This window comes from Aulonocara stuartgranti (genome assembly GCF_965226115.1).
Source record: "Aulonocara stuartgranti genome assembly, chromosome: 12".
Lineage (NCBI taxonomy): Eukaryota > Metazoa > Chordata > Actinopteri > Cichliformes > Cichlidae > Aulonocara > Aulonocara stuartgranti.
This window is the reverse complement of record NC_138948.1, coordinates 13,235,877-13,258,476: the sequence shown is the minus strand read 5'-3', so window position 1 is coordinate 13,258,476 and position 22,600 is coordinate 13,235,877. Positions and strand designations below refer to the sequence as shown.

General features: G+C 39.1%; 2 protein-coding genes across 4 annotated transcripts in view; one reads left to right on the top strand and one right to left on the bottom strand.

Annotated features, from left to right (window-relative positions):
- Positions 1 to 587: 587 nt before the first annotated feature.
- On the bottom strand, positions 588 to 17,154 carry prr16 (proline rich 16). 2 transcript variants are annotated; one of them, XM_082554566.1, is made up of 3 exons: positions 16,341 to 17,154; positions 9,121 to 10,245; positions 588 to 1,994 (listed from the first exon to the last, which is right to left on the bottom strand). In XM_082554566.1, the coding sequence occupies exons 1-2, from the start codon at positions 16,473 to 16,475 to the stop codon at positions 9,379 to 9,381; spliced, it is 1,002 nt and encodes a 333-aa protein (XP_082410692.1). In that variant the 5' UTR covers positions 16,476 to 17,154; the 3' UTR covers positions 588 to 1,994; positions 9,121 to 9,378. The 2 variants fall into 2 exon arrangements, with proteins under 2 accessions (XP_082410692.1, XP_082410691.1); XM_082554565.1 differs by having other exon boundaries at positions 9,165 to 10,245.
- A 1,180-nt stretch (positions 17,155 to 18,334) lies between these two features.
- Positions 18,335 to 22,600, top strand: part of hsd17b4 (hydroxysteroid (17-beta) dehydrogenase 4) — a 32,610-nt gene continuing 28,344 nt past the window's right edge. The window contains exons 1-4 of one of the 2 annotated variants that reach the window (XM_082553973.1): positions 18,335 to 18,499; positions 18,982 to 19,035; positions 21,177 to 21,284; positions 22,443 to 22,502. In XM_082553973.1, coding sequence (XP_082410099.1) covers positions 18,448 to 18,499; positions 18,982 to 19,035; positions 21,177 to 21,284; positions 22,443 to 22,502 — 274 coding nt within the window. In that variant the 5' untranslated portion in view covers positions 18,335 to 18,447. Of the gene's footprint in view, positions 18,500 to 18,698; positions 18,912 to 18,981; positions 19,036 to 21,176; positions 21,285 to 22,442; positions 22,503 to 22,600 lie in introns of those variants that run through there. The other variant, XM_082553974.1, reaches the window with a different exon arrangement.

Here is a 22,600-nt window from a genome sequence, read left to right as displayed (position 1 = left end):
CCAAATAAGTTGCAAAGTGCCTGCTTTAGCTTCTCTACGCAATATCAACACTCATACCATATTTGATGGGTGTTTCTGTTACTCTATTTCACAGATGTTATATTAGTACAATTTTTCTGCTGAAACGGTGATTATATTCCATAATATTGATGCTTACAGTTGGTTTTAGAAAAAAATATGGTGAATTGGCTGTAGATGGGGACACTTACAGTGGGTATAGAACTGATTTAATTTCAGCTTTTAACTGAGTTTAGTGCCTTCTCAGTGCTGAAAAGGTCATTTGGTTATCTCCTGTGGTGAAATTGCAAGGAATGAAAAGTGAGTTTTAACCCTTATCTACTCTGATGGCCAGTAACTAATTTTCATTGTACTAAACCTTGCATGATTTCATTTAATATGTAAGTTATTGCATTTTTTGCTTAGCTGATTTTTTTGGATGTCAGGTGGGAACTTTGATGAGTTTTGACTGATTTTCTATGTATATCCTGTATATATTTGATCTATTTGGAGTAATATTCATCTTGTTACTCTGTTTCTTTATAACTCATTTGGTTTTTATAAGTGCTATATATATATATATATATATATATATATATATATATATATATAAAAGTACTTCATCATTTTTTAATTACCTATGACTCATTACCCAGAGCAACATGGAAATTTGTCAGGTTTATATTGACGTCAGGATTGACCCGATGGATGAGGGAATGAGAGGGAATACTATTTAATTCTGTTCTGGAGGGCAGAAAATCCAGCATTCCAGGCCCACTACCAGACAGCTTCTCCACAGAAATGCATAGAAAAACACAGTGATGGCAGGACAAAGTGAAGAGTCAGTCATGCGTTCATTCAGTCCCATGCCTCCCTTCTGATAAAGCACAACTAGGTATTTGGTTTTCGTCACGTTTCATCTCTGCATTATATTTTCCTCCTCCCACTGCAGCCGACATTGTAAAGTTTCTCTAAGTTATAATAGTTAAGTTTGTCATTCATGTAAACACGATTCGGTATGTATAAATAACTCATCTTGCTCTGCCCTGAAAAACATATACCTCGAGGGAATGTCAGCTTTCATCAAAATACCTCTCAGTCATCCAACACAATATCAAAAATATCATCTTTTTAAATGTTAAAGTCTCTGTAGAAAAATGCCTGAAATATACATGTACATTTGTATACAAAAAAAATTTGATGCAAATTATTACTTCTTCAATAACCCTTTAAAGCTGTAACTATGCCACACTGTACTGAATCTCTGCATGTCATTGTGAAATAAACACAGCTTGTATGGCACCAGATGAGCGGATAGATTTTGATGTACAACGAACAGAATGTCTGGACAAGGACCAGTGACCGCATCATCAACCATTTCAAAACACGAGTCTTTCCAAAAACATGCTGTGGTTGTGCATATGGCACGTACTGACATAGCTATTATTTTCTCCTTATCTGCAGTCCAGCAGAGAGCGTTTCGCTCCCAGGCCGAACCGTTGGGCTTTCCAGACACAAACAATTACAATTCTTAAAAGGCAAATTCCATCGGTTGAGTGGAGCTATTGATTTCCATCTGAGCACGCACAAAGCAAAAACAAGTATAGACATCAATCAAATACTGGCTGACATTATTTCACCCCATCTTGTACTGGTTCATCTTTACTTTTGATGATAAGGTTTCATCGGTGTTTGAATCTTTAAATCAACCATTTATATGAATGAAAATATCACCTCCACATCAATAGATTCATCTTTTTGCACACACACAGTGACTACCCTTCCTGCTTTGCCAGTTAGACAGTAACACTGCTCCAGCACAGCTGGTTCCCAGAGATTGCTTAGTGCACAAACAGCACAAGCACTATGCAAGAGCTATGCAAATGGTGGTGGATGCTTGGCCTCAGCTCTGGCTCTTCCCTGCCTGATCAACCGGGGTCGATCGGTGTATGAAGCAAGCATCCCTTTGTCTCGTATCTCAAGTGTGTCAATGGGCCCTGCAGAGAGAGAGAGAGAAAAAAGAGGAAACATATTAGTGTGAATATCTGGCTGCACAGTGGAGAGCCACTTGACAGAGCAGTCACAGCACTAACAATCACTTTTCATTGACCAAAATGAAAATATGCCAAAGCACAAACGCCCAGTAACACATACACGAGCCATCAAAGTTATTAAGACTGAACAGTCTTGCATTTTTCTTCGTGGATTAAAAAGCCTTCCCTTTTGTGACAGACAATTTGCCCAGACTTGTGGGACTCCTTAAATAGCATTTTTTTCTGTGTTTCTCACTCAAGTCTGAAGAGGTTCAATGAGCAGAGGACCCCATCTGGGCCACTGTGGCTCTTACAGATCTGATCCTGTTGTTGAAATATTGTTTACCTTCCCCGAGTAAGGTGCAGCTGATGCCTCTAACTTTTAACAATCTCCAAAGGAGCGTGAAAGCCTCAGATTAAGTTTGCTTCACCACCAAAGCTTTCTAAGTTGCACCGAGCCATCTCACGGCCTTTGACTCCATGTTACACACATGGCTGCATACACCCATGAGTCTTTTTGCACTCTTTTTCACCTTTTAAAACTCATGCACACGTATCCCCTTTAAAATGAAAATAAATGCATATGAGCACGCACATGCATTTTAATAACACACATGCCCACTCACGTTCCCAAATCATCACTTTGCCTGAGTCACTGACAGAGAAGCACCAAGACGAGCCAGTATTCAGGCCTAATGTGCACCAGATTTACTTCTGAATGCTCTGGCGTTTGGCAATGTAGGTCATGTCTATTTGTATTCTAATGAACCCTGCACACAGCATCTCCATTACAGATGTAATGCCTCTGGCACAAAACACCAAAATGATTTGGTTTTCATTTTGTTTAATGCTTCCCCCATACCAATTTAATTTTTCAATGATTGCTATGAAATATAGTTGATTGAGGGAAACAAAAATCAAAGTAAATGATGCATGCAGAATGGGATGAGCAAACAGACAACTGTGTCTCTTGGCAGACTATCACCACAAACAATCAGACCGAGACACAACAGCTAATTAATATTCACTGGCAAAATGTGTCTCACTCTGACACATCTTTTGGGTTTTATCGCACATTGTGCACATGCCAGGTTGGAAAATGGAACGAAGACAATACAGTCAGTGGGAGCACTATAAGCACATGCATTGACTATTATAGCAAGAAACAAATCATAGTAACAGAGCAGAGGGGTGTACTACAAAGCATGATTAATGGGTTAGCAAGCTATGTTAAGCTTAAAGTCAGAGTTTTATGTGTTATAGAGGTGGTTATCACCTGATTAGATCACCATGGCAACTTTTCCTGAACATATAACCTGGTCTGGAGCAGGTTATGTTCTTAAATGTATTTATAATCAGCTGGGATCACCACATTTATGTTGATTTATTTAGTGTGCTTTAAGTACCATTCAGCTTCTCTGCTGAAGGAATGCAACCTGTTAACACTACCAATTGAAGGCCAGCTATAAAGTTACACCAGCACAAACTGTGCTTCGTATTGTCTGTGGTTTTACATTCATTCAATTGGTGATGCAGAAAATGTTTAACTCTGCTTGAATTGCAGCTTCTGGAACACAGAAAATCAATCAGGTGCATTTGTAGGCTATGTATCACCAAGAATACCAAAACAATCAATAAAATGAATTTCACTTTGATCTGGGCACAAAGTAAACTGATTTCCACGTCTCCTTTATTAGGCCGTGGGACAGGTTTGGATTTACAGTTTTACTAAGACTCTGTGTGAGTCTTGGATCCAAATCCTGGACGAGCCCCTGTTTAAGTTACAATAATGTGAAATGGAGACCTACACTTGTAATTGGTCATTCTTAAACTTGGATTGTTTGTTAATTTAAATGAACCCCCGTTCATGAGCTCATCCTCTCTTCTGCACTTGTTACTGTAACATATCCAAATTTACACATCAAGCCTTTACATGTAAGGATTTTTCAAACTCATTATGGAACGCGGATGTTTACCAATTCACCCGATAAATGGACTATTGACGTCAGCAGGACGTGGGATTGAAATGTAAAAGCTGTACACGGAGGCGGTGCTGGACGCATAACAATAGGGAGTAAAAGCCATCATCCCTAGAAGGTTTTTTGTCATTCAAAGTCAGGAAGTGCCTGACCTTTTTTTTATTAAACCTACAAACAGGAGTGTTTGCTGTACAAAGTGTCAGATATGCTTTAATAATAGCTACCTCACCCACATGTATATGGAGCTGCATGTGCACAAAGAGAGTGTTATGCATACAGATGCTGCTGAGTGGGAGTAAAGCATCATCCAAGGGGAAAGGAAGAAAGAAATGAAGAAATAGTGAGAGAGAGCATGAGACGGGCGGGGGGGTGAGAGAAGAGAGAGAGAGAGAGAGAAAGATGGGTTATAGACAAGAGCTGTGAGCTGTAGGGAGTAGGTCAGTGCATTTGAGTCAGTCCTGACTCATGATGGAGGCGGTGAATATCCACCTCCTCCCTGCCCATTACAACTTCATCCTCAAGCCTGGAGCGCTGGAGCTCAGCTAGCCTTTGCAAAAACTGTGAAAAACTCCTACACCCATGGTCAGAGGAGTAGTGATTTTTGTGTTACAAGAACAATCTGATAATAGGTCATGCATGTATTAAACCAGTGACTGATGAAACACTTTTGCATCGGTCAGCCAGCCCAAATGGCAGAACAGTTTCTCCCACTTCATACTGGCATCCTTCTGTCACACATGTCTGGTAGATTAATACAGAGTAGGTTGAAAGGCAGAGCAAATCTCAACACACTGAAACATGTAAACCTAATGAAAGCTAGCTGTAGTCTGTGTGTCCACAAATTCTATAATTTAACGTCCCTTTTACAAAACAAAGTTCATGTGTACCTGCTTCTGTTTTAACTATGTTTAATGGTTGTGAAATTTTATTAAAATGAATAAATTGCCACTAGTGCCAAAACATTTTAAAGGTTAAGAACAGGTTGATATAATGATAATCTGTTTTGCAGTGTTGAAGTGAGAGGGCAAAACAAACAAATAATACAAAAAACCATCAACAACATTTTGGAGTCAGCAGATTTAGTTTAAGAGAGAAATATTTTTGAATAAACATTTAGAAACACTTCAGAAAAAATGGACAATGTGAGCCACTGTGATGTCTTGTATTGGTTAGTCCTGTTGTGAAACATTAAGCAGAGCACGTGTTCTAGTCTATCCTTACATGCCACACAAAAGGCAGCATGTAAATGTGCAAACATGCTTTTCAGACCAAGGGAAGAAAAACTTTTTTTTTACTGAAGCACCTAGTCATCCAAATCTATTCATAAGAATTCAGGCTGAATACGTTTTACGTAATGTTAACAACACTTAAAGTATTATCCTTCTTATGTTATCCTGAATTACACATTACCATTTTGTTTAAGACAGTTTGTTCCCACAGGCTAAAATGTTTGCAATGTCTAATATAACGTACTTAAGCTAATGTAATGTAATTGTAATAATGTAAGCAGGCTTCCTAATATTTCAGTCAACAAAATATACTTTTAGCTTTTTAGGTTTTGTACTGTTCTTTGTACTGTGCTTTAATATACAGAAATGCCATTTTTGTAATTTTTTTTAAATACATGATCATACATTCAAATACATGGGAATATCTTTGTGTTTTCATATCAACATGGGTATTGAGAGCCATGTCATTCTACTGTTTCTGGTATTGACCACCACCTTTCTGGTACCCTGGCAACTTTATGTTGATGTGGCAAAAGCTTATCAATGCCAAAGTAGGCATGCCCTAAAACATACCAGAACTGAGCACTTTTGTCTCTAACAAGGCCCATAATTTACAAAATGTATATCATGTTGTATTCAGTAAGACATCTGACTGGAAGGTGCAACAGCAAATTGCCACAAATGAGACAGAGTGGGAAAAGAAAAATAAAGCAGATGCCTCCAATGTTTTCAATGTTTTTCTTTTTGTGTTTAGTTATTTGATCACAGTTTTTGATCAGAAACGGGTAAATTTGGTATGCATTTTGGGTGGTATGATGTTTAGCGCTGTCGCTTCACCGCAAGAAGGTTTTGGGTTCAACCTCAATTGGGGCTGGCCCTTTCTGTGTGGAGTTTACATGTTCTCCCACAGGTTAAAGTAAGGGTTAGGTGACTCTTAATTGGTTGGATGTGATGTGAATAGAAGTCTTTCTCTGTTTATCTGTCTATGATGATGTCTGACTCTGTCTAGCCCTGGTGACTTGTCCAGAGCGTACCCTACCTCTCACTCTGTGACAGCTGGGTAAATTTCCAGCCCTAGATACTGAGGTGGATAAGAGATTTAAAAAAAAATATGGTAAAGGAACCTCAGCGATAGACTGGCAACCTGTCCAGGGTGTACCCCGCCTCTCGCCCTAAAGACAGCTGGGACATGCTCCAGCGTGACCCTGAAAAGGACACGCGGAAGCGAATGGATGGATATGGTAAAAGATTTTGAAGTTTATTACTAAACTGAGCTAGCCTAAGAGTTTTTAAGCACAGAATTTGCAACAAAACAACTTTAAACATCTTTAATCACATGATGACACTGTGCCAATTTCCTCAGCTACTAAAAAACTACTACGGTGGCAGAAGCCCATATGAGTAGGATCTACTGATGATGTACCTATTTGTATGAGTATTTCAATATGTACGTATGTGTGCATGCTGCTGCCAGACATAAAACCATGAATACAACATTAATACAGTGGATGTTCTGTGCCGTGAGCACTAATCGAGTGGAAAAACATACATCCACATTTGCTACATAACAGCAGGGCAATGCAGCTAAAAGAGCATCAGCTTTCACTGCATCACCATCTCTCTGTCTGTCTCTCTCTACGGCACACTCACTTTCTCTCTGTCCCACACTTTTACCCTATGTGCCCTCATCCCCACTCGTGCTTACTCTTTCTCATTTTTTACATGGCTAAATATCCACTGATCCCTAATCTAGATGCCGATTTTAGATTGTAAGGCCAGCGAGGTCTTGCATTGGATTTAGTCATCAATGTGCGATTTTCATTCCCCTGGTTTTCTCAGCTTTAACCTTCAAGATTTCCACCCCCACCACCCCAACAGAACATATAAGTGATATACATATTAAATTCACTGTTTATGTAACATGCCTCCCGAACATCACAACTGTCCTCCACACATCTTTACCTTGCTTCCTTATTTCTTACTTCTTATCTTCCTTATTTCTTTCCTCAGTTTCTCTGCTTGCCGGCTAGCTCTCTCCTCTCTCACTGTTTGTCATAAAAAATATGTTTAGCAGCGGTTCAGAGCTTTGTCAAGGCTAATGTTGGTACAAAGGCTTTCTGAGGCAGTGCTGTTATCTCCTCTAGTCTAATCTAGCTAATTAAGGGCATTGCTGGGAGGAAGGTGCTACTATTCTCATCTAACTCCTGGGTGTGCTGTCTCCCCAGTCTGGCAAACTGACTCGTGCTTTTACACACACCTTTGTAAATACAAAGACGTATATGCAGACACACACACACAGATTTGAAAACAATCTCAGATGTACTGAAATATCAGCCATATGCTCACACATTTCTCTCTCTCACACACACATGCAAAAATAACAGACTTTCTGAAACATGCTTCTTAATGGAAGCCAATAAAGTGGAGACTACCAACTGTTCATATAGACTGAGATGGTCCGATGTTACTGCTGATTTAAAAGGAAATAGTTCAGCATTGTTTCGCCTGATTCTCTCCACTCAAGAGCAGAACTGATAGGCTTACTGTCCATTTAGCTTCACATCACAGGGGGGTGGTGCTGATATCACAGCGGGTGGAGGGTAGATGTCAACGAAAATGAGACTTGCATTGCTAAAGACAGATTTTTATTAGAAAATAAAGTAAAAGATTTTTCAATTAGTATGCGCTGTGGAGACGTCTGTCGACGCAAATCAAAATGCCAGCTGTATCAGCTAACACTTCCTTCTCTCTCTCTCCAACCTGCCGTGTCACTCTTTTCATTTTCTCTCCCTCCTTTTACTTCTACAGTCTCACACGTCAACAAAATGAATCCTGGAAGGTGATGAAGGAAGAGGTAGTACCAACTCACTTGTCTGTCTCACAACCCTAACTGTGAATCTAGGCAGGTATGTGTGAAGATATATTCTGTTTATGTGCCAGCATATTGGAAGATCTTTAAGTTTTTGTATAAAATCTAGGGGAAGTGGGTGCTATTGTTTCATCTAGAAAGATATTAATTCATTATATTATTGCTAATGGAGAAGATCCCAAGTAATAGACTCAGTACCAACAATCTCCTGGAAGAAACAAAACAAAAAGCAGTCTACCAGTATCAGTTGCCCAAGAACCAACAAACAGATGCAGTGGTGTGTCCAGAGGGGAAACATGGGGTGGCACTCGCCCCATGTTTGAAATATGAAATAGGCACTCCTGGATAAAGTGCCCTATATCTTTAGATAATAGCATTAGCAGGAACAGTACTGGGATATAACTTGTTATATTTAACAAGTTACTTTATAGTGTTTTAATGTACTTTATTTAAGTATTTCTTAAATTAAATATACAGACTTGGTATGGCATATGCACATGCAATTTTCTTTTAGTGCTTGCTATTTCTTTTTCACTATATTTGAAATTCAAATATACTATGTGCTTCACAACAACTGTTTTAAATTGTAAGAAACTGTAATTACCTTTTTTTTGCTTACTTTAAAATATACTGTCGTTTTAATATTTTTAAGCTATAAGTAATGAAATAATTTCCAGCTGCAACATTAAAAAGATACAAATTCATGAATCAACAGTTATGATCTAATAATATCATGTATATTATACATGCTAATATTGTGCCTATTGAGGCTTGGTAAGTTGCAGTGGCAGTTTTCAAGCAATGGCATCTGTATGAGGGCACAGGAGTACCCATGAACATGAAAATTGTAAGTTTTCTACACCAATTTTAATTCCCTGTCTTGTTCTTGGTTCTTCCTGTGCTGTGCTCTTTAAAAATATCCTGGGAACACCTCTGTACTGTACATATGAAGATACTTTAAAAAACCACAAAAACACAGACAGACTCATGGGGATGTGCTGGAGCAAACAAACCTTCTTGATGAACAACTCGTATAGGCACACTCAGGAACACTCACCGCTTCGTCCTGATCTCTCCATGTACATCTCGATGCCCACGGCGATGCCTTCTTCTGTTCCACTCACTATATCCGCTCTTTTGTTTATTATTTCCAATCCTTTCTTCTCTCTGGATAATCCAAAGTTCAACTGGAGTAGAAAGCACTCATAAAGTAGAAAACACTATGAATGATTCGAAAATGTTTAAACTAGACACAACAAGGGGGGTTGGTGTCAAACTGTGGTGGTGGTTGATTTGCGAAGGATTGTTTTCTGGGGCTTGAGAGAAGGTGTGTGGGGAGGCACACAAGGTGGAGCAGTGTTTCCTGTTGGTGGGAAACTGTGGCTGACTGGTAGACCGCCATTTTCCAACATGAATTCATGGGAAAGAGAATGAGGAGGAGGAGGGGAAGAGGAGCAGCAGTGTACTGGGCTGAGCCTCAAGTCATTCAGCTCAGCCTGCAAGTGTAGTTCTGTGTCATCTACATCGTACTGGAGGTCGCAGTCCGGGCAGTAGCCATGAAACTGAACCTTCTCGCTGAAACGTACACGTTCCCTCTCACGTGGCTCCCTGCCAGGGGCCTTGGGGCATTTGTTCTTTTCATGCCGTAGAAGAGGCATGGGTCTGGGCAATGTAGGAACAAGACCCGACTCAGGGATTCCACTGTCATTAGAAATGAAGCATGGTGTAGAGGAAAATAAATCCCTGTTTGATTTCAATGGGAAAACCCCACCATTCCTTAATAGAGACCCATTAGCCTTGGATAGATTCCCTGATAACACTAAAGTTGGATGAGGCAGATTTTTAACGTTGTGGTCCTCGGCTCTCAGCGGGGTATGCCTTGGTGGTGGTAGAGGTGGGTGTGGCTTCTTGAGTACAGTCAGGACTCCAGGAGGGTTGATGGGGACTGGCATTAGGGAAGCAGGTGTTTTAAATATGCAGTCTTCGGGAAAGAGTTTCATCTTCTCCAGGCTGGATGCAGTGGTAGTGGTGGTGGTGGAGCTCGAGCTGGAGTTCAGTGTGTCTGTCTTTGAGCTGTCTGTTAGTCCGTCTTCCTCCAACTGCAGGTCACAAGTTAGGGTGTCAATCTCATGAACAACCTGTTGGTGATAATAGGAAGTGTAACTATGACAGCTGAAGGAAAAATAAATAAGTGTGTCACAAGAAGATGAAATTAGGCCACTTAGATTATGGTATAAACTGTAAAAGCTGCGTCCTTATTCACAAGGGATGTCCACAGCAGGTATCTCCACATGTTTCACTTGGCAGAATTTTTATGCTGGATGCCCTTCCTGATTCAAGCCCAGAGGGATTTGTGTCTCCTCCTGAGACTCACCCGAGGAGCTTATGATTTGTTAGGAGAATGTGTGTAAACCACTTCACCATGGAGCCACTGGTTATGGTATAAGTTGTAATGATGCAATATTTTGGTCAGTGATTATTAATTAGATTGACCTAATTTTGAAACATTGTTTCTAGAACCAAAGTTCCTCCTAACAGCCAAACTCTTGTTAACAAAAGGTTCTCTTTTTGTCATCCTGGGTGAACTGAGATGAACTAAACCAGCCAAAGCATATGGGAGAGTTTGTTTGGATTTTTTTAGTAAAGAGCAAAAGTTTAACGCTTTAGCAGATAGCCTACTTTAAAATTATTTGTTTTACATCAATAATCTTATTTCCATAATTGCAGAAGCCATCATAATTTTCAATTGCGAAGCCCTACAGAAAATATTTACTATTACAGTCTCATCTAAAAAGTTACCAACTTGGAAAAAATGCATTAGGATATAGGGTAAGAAGATGAAGTAGAGGAAAAGACAAATTAAAATCTTTGTATGTTCTTAATTACATTTTAAAGAGGAAACACTTCCAAATTTATAAGACTGAAGATTGCTTAATACATCCCAATGACAACCACAGTGAGAGAAAATAACTATCAATAGGATTTTTGAGAGAAGCCATGAGCCTGCCAGATTCTGACCTAAGTGATAGATTACATCAATCTCATGCACCAGCAGAATTCAAGAGAAGTAGCAGCACCAAACATATCCTGTGATGCAAGACGGAAGAACCATCATTTGTAATATGCAACCAATTTTGAGAAAGAAGAAAAGAGAAAAGATGACAAAGACAAAGGAATGTAAAAAAAAAAGAACAGTGCAGAGGAGTGAAAAGATCACTAAACTGTTTGTCTCTTATTAATCAAAATACCATGAAAAAGACATAACCGAAGGCTTTGTTTCCTTGAAATGCAACATGTGACAGCAGACCATTAGGAGACATTTAACAAATCTGTAATGAAAAAGAAATTATGTAAAATGCCCTACTAACTTTATCAGAAAGGATATGAATACAGTAGATACAGTAGATATGAAACAGCAGATAGAAAAATACATCTATGTCTTCCCATCGGAAGTTTGCATCCACATCCTACATAATGAAAGTACTTAAGAACTGTTCAGGAAGATAACAAGCAATATGTACTGATAAAAATAAATAAAAACAATAAATAGAGGAAAACTTTAATCAGAGTATAGAATTGAGCCAGTTAAACTTCTCGTCATTTAAGTTGCAGAGAGGGTTAACAGATGCACTAAAGGTGCTACAGTGAGACCCAATACAAGAATGGTTTTATAGATGAAGGCTACTGACCCCTTTTTTCCTCCTCATCTTTTCTGGTTGTTTTTTCACTAGGTTTGCGTTTGGTTATGGTCAGTGTCACTACTGGTAGTGTGAGATACCTGGACCCTAGAAAGGCTGCACAGTCCAACACCTCCGAGCACAGTCTCCAGAGCATGGAGGAGAATTCAGGAGACAGGTAGTTACTCTAGGAGCGCTGGACAGTGTTGTAGAAGATCCTTACCCATCAGCAGGGCATTCCTTTGTGTAAAGAGGAACAGGATGGACATTGCCAGAGGCCTATAAAATGAGCTCCAGCAGACCACCGATGGGAATGTCTCTGACCAAACAATCAGAAATAGACTTAATGAGGGTGGCCGGAGAGCCCAACATCCTCTAGTGGGTCCTGTGCTCACTGCCTGGCACTGTGGAACCTGATTTGGCATTTGCCATAGAACCACAGAATTGGAACGTACACCACTGGCACCCTGTGCTGTTTACAGATGAGACCAGGTTCACCCTTAACACATGTGACACGTGATTTTGGAGACACATGTGATTGTTCAGCATGACCAGTTTGATGATGGGTCAATGATGGTCTAGGGAAGCATATCCATGGAGGGATGCACAGACCTCTACAAGGTGAGCAACAGCACCCTGACTGCCATTAGGAAATGGAATGAAATCCTTGGACCCATTGCTTTAAACTGGCAGACATGCTCACTTGACCTAAATCCAATACAGCCAAATTGAACGCCAGACTGTCCAGGAGCTCAGATCTCCTCACAGATCTAGGAGGAGATGGAAACCCATTACTCATCTCATTAGGAGCAGGTCCTGATGTTGTCAGGCATGCATACAAGCACGCAGGGCCCATACACCAATGAGTACCATTTTGAGTTGCTGCATTTTGGCAAAATGGACTAGTCAGCCGCATAATTTTTTCACTTTGATTTTATGGAATGTCTTTGAATTCAGCCCTCTGTAAGTTGATAATCTTAATTTTCATCAAACAATGTGATATCCTTTCATTCCCAATAAATCCAAAACCCAGTCCATATCAGCAGAGATATCCAGCATGTTTTTTTCCCCATTAAAATCTTATGTGTTTTTAAAATGTTCCTTTAATTTTTTAAAAATTAGACCTGCATATATTCAAGTGCACATGCAAAATGCTATAGCTGAATTTCCTCTAACACTGTCTTATTAGATTGTCACATCATGTTGTTATAAAAAATGTATCAAATGTTGATAACAATATTAACTAGATATCTATTAAAAACAGAGATGAATACTTCATCAATATTCACTGGGAAGTGTTTGACCATTCTTGGAATACACCACGTCGTACTGCTCTCAGCTGCTCTCATATAGCTAACAAATGATGGAAGTAGCCAGCTTAGTGAAGTCCCTTGCTATGTGTTTTCACTTTTGCCATCTTGGTGCTTTGATACTGGATGCGATGAACAAATGGTGGATCTGAAGGTTGGATGGACTACACATCTAAGAATGATTAATCTACATATATATGCATGTTTTTTCTTCTTTTGTTTGTTTCTGGAATTGATCAATAGAATTCAGTTTTAACCAGATTATTTAAAAATACTTATGAAACAAAAGCTAAAAGTCTTTTGCTAACACTTTGGTAGTGATTTTTCTTTAGCAATCATTTATTAATCAGTAGAACAATATGTGTTATATTATCGTATATTCTTTATTGACACAATATTAATATTTCAATTTTAAATATCAATGTTATTCTCAGTATGTGATTATATTTATCAGTGGTTCAGGTGGTAGAGCGGGTCGTCTACCAATTGGAGGTCAATGGACCCATCCCAGATACTCCTGTTCATGTGTCAAACCCCCACGTTACTCCAGATGCATCTTTCATATTTTGAGTTTAAGTGAATATTAGATAAGTGCTTACATATAGATAAAAGCACTGCCTGAATATGTGTGTTGTGTAATTGGATGAATTAAACTTGTTGTAGAAAGTGCTTTCAGTGCTCAAATTAAGTAGAAAGGCACTATGTAAGTACCAGCCCATTAACCATTTACCATCAAAACCAAGGCTATTACAGTTAACTAGAGCTTACTATGAAAAAAGTCCAGCTAACTGAACTGAACTAATGAAAAAAGAACAAAGATGTAGACTGTAGAGGAAACTTCCTTCAGTTCTGAACTTCTGCTTTGCCCCTGACAAATTTTAACTACAAAGGAAAATAAAATTAACCTTTTTAGTTATTCAAAATTAAACTGAACAATTTTGAATAACTGGCAATAAATTGAATAAGTAAACTCACTAAATAAAAACATTAAAAAGTTGAAATAAAAAAATAAAATAAAAGCTATATTAACCCTAATTGTGACACCTCTAAATTCCAGCTGTCGACCAAACAAGATACACCCACCTAAAACCAAGGGCTGACTAGACAACTAAAATATGATAGACCATGCACACTTTATCTTTAGAAATGTAAGTACTTGCACTTTCAGCACTTCCATGGACACAGATACTCTACTATTCATTTACACCTACAGTGCTCAGGCAATATCTGGATGCTGGAAAGGTTTATAATACATCATAAACATTGCCCAAGAAGTCTTTAACACAGCAGATAAAATTTAATAATCATAGTAAACTCTACTGGGAACTAATAACTGGTACTTAGTAATATAATGCCCATGTTATTGAGGCATTTTCAGAAGTCTTTCCAAAAACCTTCCCTTTAGAGTACATTTCCTTCCTGCTTCTCTTCCCTTGTTGGAGAGTGGTGCTTCCTTTGAAGCCCAGAACTGAAGTGGTGTTGGACATTTTGCTAATGTTTAACTCGGCAGCTCTCATAGGGTCTAAAAAAAGTCTAACATAAGTTGAGCTGAGCATGCATAGGTTCACAGTATCCTAGCCATTAAAGCAACCAAGGAGAAAATTTCTCTAGAAAGTAAAATTACAACATTTGAGACAAAGATGTTGTTTATCTTTTGGATTAGGGGTTCTCATCTTAGAGTACCCAGTATGTTAGCCTGCTCTCAAGCACATTTGCTATCATGTGGTTTTAAATGCATGTGCAAACAGCAACTAAGAAGAGAGAGCAAGTGACTGAGAGGGAGCGATAAAAATAAAGATGAGAAGGCTAGGGCAGAGTGCTAAACTCTCCATGCAGTCTTTAAATGGATAATTTGTTGGGACACACACAAGAGGTAATACCAGTATCCCAGTGTGCAGCCCCTGTTGTAGGCCAGGCAGCTTCGGCGGCAGTGCCAAGCATCTGGGCAGGGTCCCTCCTTGGAGCCAGGCTCGGCTCCAGCCCCGTCTGTGAGTTATAACAGATAACTGCATTTCAAATGGATTACACCCCAAACACTGGCTTTGATAGTAACACCCCCTGGAGGTATGTGTTTAGTGTGTGCGGTGTCAGAATAACTGATCCTCTACACAATCTCCCAGAAGCAAAAGAAAAAAAGCAAGAAGGGAAGAAAAAGGAAGGGCACATCACATAAAAAGATCAGAATAGACAGATTACAATGGCTTCTTCTTCTCATTTATCTCTGGTGCCTGCTGTGACATATTGTAAACTGCTGAAAAACACAAAAGGAGTGTAATTTAGTCAAAGTTGCAGGAAAAAATGAGAGTGAGGGGAACAGAGCGGCAGAAGGAGACAGATGCTGTGTCGGCTACCCATCCATAATGTACCACAGGCTGTACGCAACAGAGTTGTATTAGAATGACAGCTTGTCATGTTAAGGTTAGAGGTTTGGCAGAGCGGACTGGATGCCTGGTGTGCAGTCGGCAGAGGAATGCAAGCATAAAAGCAGGTAAGACTGCAGGTTATTTCAAGTGAGGGGGTGAGACTGATTCAGAGAAACCACTTTAATGTGAATGAAGGGAAATATGTCACAGAGGCAGCTATATATTACTGGTTCTGTGACTGTGAATATAAACCTGAAATATCATCCTGATTTCTACAGAAACATCTGTAGTCTCTCCATCACTGAGATTTGAGACCTCAGTCAGACAGCTCTAAAAGAGTTTTGATCTTTTAGGACTAGAGAGGAGGAGGACAGCCACAAATACACATGCCGAGAGACAAAGAAAGATGAAGATAAGCAAGACACCACAAGGAGTCCAGGGAGGTGACAGGTGAAAAGAAGAAGACCACTTTCTCTCTATTATTTGACAGGAAATCATTTGGACCAACAAAACAGTCAGCATTAAGATGATGAAATTCAATGCAAAATCACCTTCCTGCTTGCACCAACTTGTCCATTAAATATTAATTGTGATCACATTTTTTTCACACTTTCATCAAAGCTTATGAGTCAGGGTGAAGAAGCTGTCCTGCCATTTCCCACCCTATGTCCTCCCAGTGCCAAATCTCTCTCATGTTGGTGATAATGATCACATACATTAATGGGAAAGGCAGGAGCACGGTGTGTAGTCTTTTCCAGGCCCCACTGGTGAGGTCGATGTCAGCCCTCCATCTCTTCTCAGTCAAGGATGCTCAGAAAAAGCACCCTCACAGCAAGCCTGTGGAAATAACACGACACATGGCAGAATACTTCTTCTAATTTACCTCTTTGAGCTCTTTAGCTACATCCTTAAGATCTCCCAGGATGGTTTCCAAATTCTCCACGATTGTCTTGATCTCCTTTTTCACTTTTACTTTGGAGACTACTCCTTCAGCTTCTGCATTTGGTGTCCCTGACATTCTTCAGTTTATGGCACAATCTATTTCATGAAGGATCTCAAGTCAAATCCTTTGCTCGCCACGCTGCCACTTTGCCAACGCATTTTCTCTCTCTTTTTTGCTATGTAGTCCCCCAGCTGCCGTCACTTTTTCTCTCCTAAATCACGGCCAGGACGGAGAGAAGTGGCGTCGGGCAGCATTCTATAGCTAACACTAGGCATGCGCAATAGAGCGTAACACACAAAAATAACGGTTATGTCAAAATATTGTATCATACTGCCTGGGAAACAGCGCCCGTCCACAGGTTTATGTCCAACGGCAACAAAAAATGACGTGCCACGGGCATCCTTCACGTCGACAGAGCGCTAAATTCAACATTTTGTTAGAAAATCAGCGACGCCAGCGCTTTAAAAATTGTTTAAGCAAAGAAGGGAAAGAAGAAGAAAAAGAAAAAGAAAGAGGCAGCTGTCCGAACCGTTACACAGTTGTTCGTTACTGTAACGGTCCATAATCCTCAGGCATCGACAAAATTATAATAAGCTCCTCCTGTTCTCCACATAATTAATAGATGGTAATGATATACCATGACAGGTAACGACAACCGAGAGGCACGGTCCTCGGAAAAACACCCCGCCAGTTTCATCCTGTCTACATCGCAGCCTCCTTGGAGAGTCTGAGCACAGGATGCTCGTGCGCGGTCTCTCTCGCTGTCCTCACGCGCTCTCTCTCTCTCTCGCTCCTCCTCACGCTCTCTCTCCCTCTCCCTCTCTCTCTCTGTTATATCAAGAGGATGCTGCTGATTCAGTCACTTTATTTGGTGTTCTCGTCATTTGCCCTGCAAATTTGTTAACATTTCTTCGTGATTCGGAACGGTTCTGTTTGTTGCGTTCAAATAACATCATTACATCCCCACCACAGGTGGGCTATCCCTACAGTCTAACTACTGCCAGTCCCGCAATATGCATAATTAATATGCAGGACTTCTTATTATCTGTATATAGAATAAATAGTATTGTAAGGGCTGTAAAATAAATGTATTAAATATGACTATTATGAATAAAATTAGAATATTTGCCAACTTTATTTTGTTGATTATTTAGATATGGGAATGTAACGTTAGGAGATAAAAGCAGTGATTTAAAATCAAAAACAACCAAACAATCTGCATCTCTCCAACTGGCTTTGAACTGACTTATATTGCAACCTGTGAAGCTTCAACTTATTTTAGGCTACAGTTTAATATTCTGATTCACAGAGGAGCAAAGGAGTTCTTAAAATTATTAATTTCTCCCTGATGAACTCTAAACCATCTTCCTGATGGTAGCAACTCATACAAAGAGTACAGAATGTACTCAGATGGATCACACAGCATTCTCTGTGATTGTTTAAGTAGCCTACATACTTGTTCTGTTGTACTGGCTCAGACCGAGTATTGTTGAACTTAACCTGCTGAGTCCTATTTGTTAGAAATGCGTTAGAGAGATACCACTTCATAATTGAAGAAGTAACTCCTAACTGTTTGGAAACTAACAGAAACTAAAGGGGGGGGGGGTTAAAAACACTAAAAGGCAAATGAGCATATGCTTTCCTCAAGATGTTTTGGAACTTAGTGGATAATGGAAGAAAGAACGTAATCCGTGCTGAAAACAAGCTGTTTTGCAGTTTGTTTGTTTTTTTTATCTTTTTCTGACTGATTATCTTTCTTGTTGTATAATTCAGATGCTACAGATTATGTGAATTGGACAATGTCATAAAACAGCCTGAAAAATTTTAATATCAAAATTTGAGGTCAAAGTACACAGATTACACGTGTAAAAAATGATAAAAACGTTGTAATAAAATCCTGGCTTCTGATTGGTCACTGCTCGTTACAGCCTCCCTATATCGCGGAAGTGGAACTTGTCAGAGTTCATCCTGCTGTCTCAGAAAGCCAGTGCTGCAGCTTTTGTAGCTTCTGTGACCCTCTCAAACCAGATAGTAAAATCTCAAAACAATGTCTCTGTCTTTCGAGGGAAGAGTCGTGCTTGTTACTGGGGCCGGAGGAGGTAAAAATCGCCGTTAGCTGAGCTGTCGACTATGTTGACGCTAAAATAGCCTCTGTATTGTTAGCACCAAATGCTAATCTGGTAGTTGTGGAGTTAGTTTCTTAGTGAACAGCCCAGTTATTAGGACGGAAATTGCATTAATTTTTTCTCGTCTTGCGCGTTTGTTAGCTGCACAGCTGCTCTAATCACGGCGTCTTGCTGACTGCTAACACTGGGCAATAACTGCAATATCAGTAAAGCAAGTCTTTGTTATTGTTATACAAAATTAGCTATTTTAATTCGAGCAGAAACCGACGTATGTCGGTCTTTTTATTTAATGGAAACGGAGATCAAAGTACGAATGTTGCAATGGCTTGTAGCTCCAGGGAAAGTGTGTGAAAGGGCATGCAGCAACGACACAGCAGTGCTGCAGGTGGTGATGGGTTTTTTCATTCTTTGGAAGTAAGCTTATACCTTTTACTCATGTGTCTTTCTTTGCGCAGGTCTTGGCAGAGAATATGCACTGGCTTTTGCTGAGAGAGGTGCCTCAGTAATAGGTAAATAAAAGATATTCATTTTTTACTTATTTTACCTTGTGTTTCTATCGTAGTATTGTTAAGATGTCCTGGGACACGTGCAACAAAGCAGAATTTGGATTATCCAGGACAATGAAGCAAAGTCAAATCTTATTTATTTATATAGCACCTTTCAACATAAATATTACAAACAGCTACACAAGAAAAATTCCAAAACATTAAAATGAAAAAGTTACTTAAAAAAAAAAGTAAAAGTAAATTAAAAACACTGAATTTTTGCTGCTCTTTCAAAGACATCACTGAGTCGACATATTCCAGGGTCAAAGGGAGAGCTACTGTTGGAGGATCGCTGTCTTCCTTTAGTTCTCAGCCTTATATCCTACATAGCCAGCTGACCCTATTCAAATGACCCCAGGGATCTCCTGGGGATGTACAGATGTAAAAGTTCACCGATGTGTGCTAGTGCTTGTCCATGCAGAGCTCCAAAAGTCAAAACCAGAATCTTAAAAATTGGACTCTGAAGTTAATGTGGAGCATGTGGCAGTTAATTAGCAATGCTGTGATATGTGAAATCTTGGAAGATTTAGTCAGGTTCTGAACAACCTGCAGATGTTCCAGGGAGGTTCGGGTAAGAAAAGTGAACACTTAATTACAATAATCCAGACGTGATGAAATCAAGGCATGAATAACAATTTCCAATTCAGAGCGTAACACAATGGAACTCAGCATAAAAGCAACAGCGAAGCAGAGATGTAATATGAGCATCTAGAAAGAAAGCTGAGTCAAATGTTACACCAAGTTCCCTGATAGATTTATCAAATGTGGTATAGGGACATAGAGTTTCCAGATAGGCAATGTACCAAGTTAAACTGCCATGGTAACATAGCTGTAGGCTTAACCTGTGCTGGTAAACACCTAACCTGTAATTTAGTAAGTTTACATACTCCCTCCCTTTAGGGAGAGAATACTCTGTTTAGTTCATCTGTTTTTTAGCAGTCTAGCATCCACAATTTTCAAGTTATCATATTCAAATTTTGTGTGACAGTGGACACCAACAACCGCTCGAGCTGATTCCACTTTGGCGAAAATCGAGTGAAGGTCCCACCAAATGTGAAAATCAGTACAAACTTCATATTACCCACAATATTTTTTTTATGGGTTGTCCTCAAGCTTCAGAGCGTTTACTAGGCCTTGGGGGACATGAGTACCTTGGTTGGCTAAGCATTTGACCTTGACCTTTATTGTTACTCCCCAAGGTCAAAGTTGACCATTAAATTTTTTTTTTTTTTTTAAAGAAACCATATTGAGTAATATATCATATAAAAGGGCACGGAGAGAGCTGTACAACATACGTCTTATTTTTTCAATATGATGCCATAATAGGGTTATGTCAGAATCATAAAACATCAAAGTTGTAAATATAGAGCTTGCCCTTTGGGGGAAGTTGTGATCTCTCAGTGCTGTATTTTTATTTTTTTAATTTAAAAAAAAATATTAGTGAGTATCATATTGGTATACATATTCATATTTAGCTCCGCATGGATCCAGCTAGTTTCATATATCCTGTTCATAGTTTGAACATAAGGTTTATACCACTTTATGTTCATATGACTTGCTGCTGACTACACTAAAGCACCAGCTGATTTTTACCTGAAATGAGCAAAAACGTGCAGATTGCTGCATCTGTATGACATACTGGTGAAAATACCTGCTGGTTTAGTGGCGTTCCAGGCTGACGTTGAGTTGATTTGGGATTCACTGATTCAGTTTTAAGAGACTGCGACTGAATTCCATATTACTAAGTGAAACACATGACAGTTGGTTCCAAAAATGTGGGGCGCAACAGATCTTCTGTAACAAATGTCCTGAATTGAGGTGCTATACCAAATTGGGAGAGGGAAATGTTGGACTAAGATAAATTATATTGAAATTGTCGGTAAGAAGCTTGCATTATGACTGTTGGTTCTTTTATTCTTAAAATTACACAGTTGCAGGCATAAATATTTTCTAATTTCAGTATATTCCTCCTGCCATGACTGAATTTGATCTTAACTCTGTCAAGGAATCAGCTTGCCTATGCTGTTTTCTTAACCTAATCACTCATGGAGAATTGCAAAACTCACCCCATTATTGCTAATCTTTTTCTCCTTGTTGCAATAAAGTGAATGACCTTGGGGCAGACACTAAAGGAGGCGGAAAGAGTTCTGCAGCTGCTGATAAGGTGGTGGAAGAGATAAGAGCGAAGGGAGGCAAGGCAGTGGCGAACTATGGTGAGTTCTTCTCTTCTGCTTGCTTCACGTATTTAGTTCATGTAGTGGCTGAGTGAAAAATAGTATTGATTTCTATCAGTTGGACTTGCTCAGTGATGAAACTGTTGGTGAGTATTGAAGATGTGTCTCACCTTTAGGAGAAAAAAATCGTTTTTGAAAACAAAACAATCACTCTGTTTTATTGGCAATTTTAAATGTTGACTTTTTGTCCATTTTTTTTTTTTTTTTTTTTTTTTGCCACATCACACCAATACTTAAACTTGAAAGAAGAGTGAGGCCATAAGCTTTATCACTATGAAAGTTTCTTATATGCCTCCCAAATCTGCTCATTGCTTCTGTGTACATATAACTATGAGCCAACTATAAAGGATGTTCAATATAGTCAGGCTTTCTTTGCGTTAGCTGGCTTGATAAAACCCCAGTTGTAGATAACGGGTACTGCAACAGTGGTTATCAACTTTCTTTGTTAAGCCCGGATTCCTGCTTCAGCCTCTGTGAGTGCTAACATAAAAAGTGACTTTTCACATGTCATCTGACTCTTCTTCTGCATAAATTGCTGCCTGCTCCGATCATTATCACATGATGATAATGATAAAATGGTGATGACCTCTATAAATAAAATAAAAATAAAGCAGTGAAATGCAGCATCTTGCAAATAAGACAAGAAATGAATGCCGCAGAAAATCATTAATCTTTGTATTTAGTGCACAGAGAGGTAAAATAAACAGTTTAACTTGAGTTAATTATGTTATCTGATAAATCTGATGGTTTACACTGATGTAACTTTACAGCTGAGCTTCATTCATGACATACGTAAGGTAGACTGCTTAACAACTTGTGCATATAAAATGTATTAACCCAGCAGAGCATCTGTATTAAATTTGGTGAAAAAATGCTGATTCCAGTCGATTTTAACCTAAAATTCCCAACTAGATTATATATTCATATATTCAACATAAGTTATCGCTGTGATTGTACCGAGGGGGAAAATAGTCACTTTTGTGACATGAAAAGCTCAGATTTTAAACTCTGTTAATCTCACTTTGAAGTACAACCTGAACTAAAGCTAACAAGAAACAATCTTTTAAGACCAATTTCTCAAAAAAAAAAAAAAAATGTAAAACTGTGAAAAATGACAGTTTTGTTATGTCTATGCAGATTCTGTAGAAGATGGAGAGAAGCTGATCCAGACAGCATTGGATGCATTTGGAAGAATAGGTGTGTATAAACCTTCTATGGAAATCCTGCGGCCACTAGTGCTGATACCTGTCACTACTGATTTACGAAATGATCATAAAATGATTGTCAGCAATGTC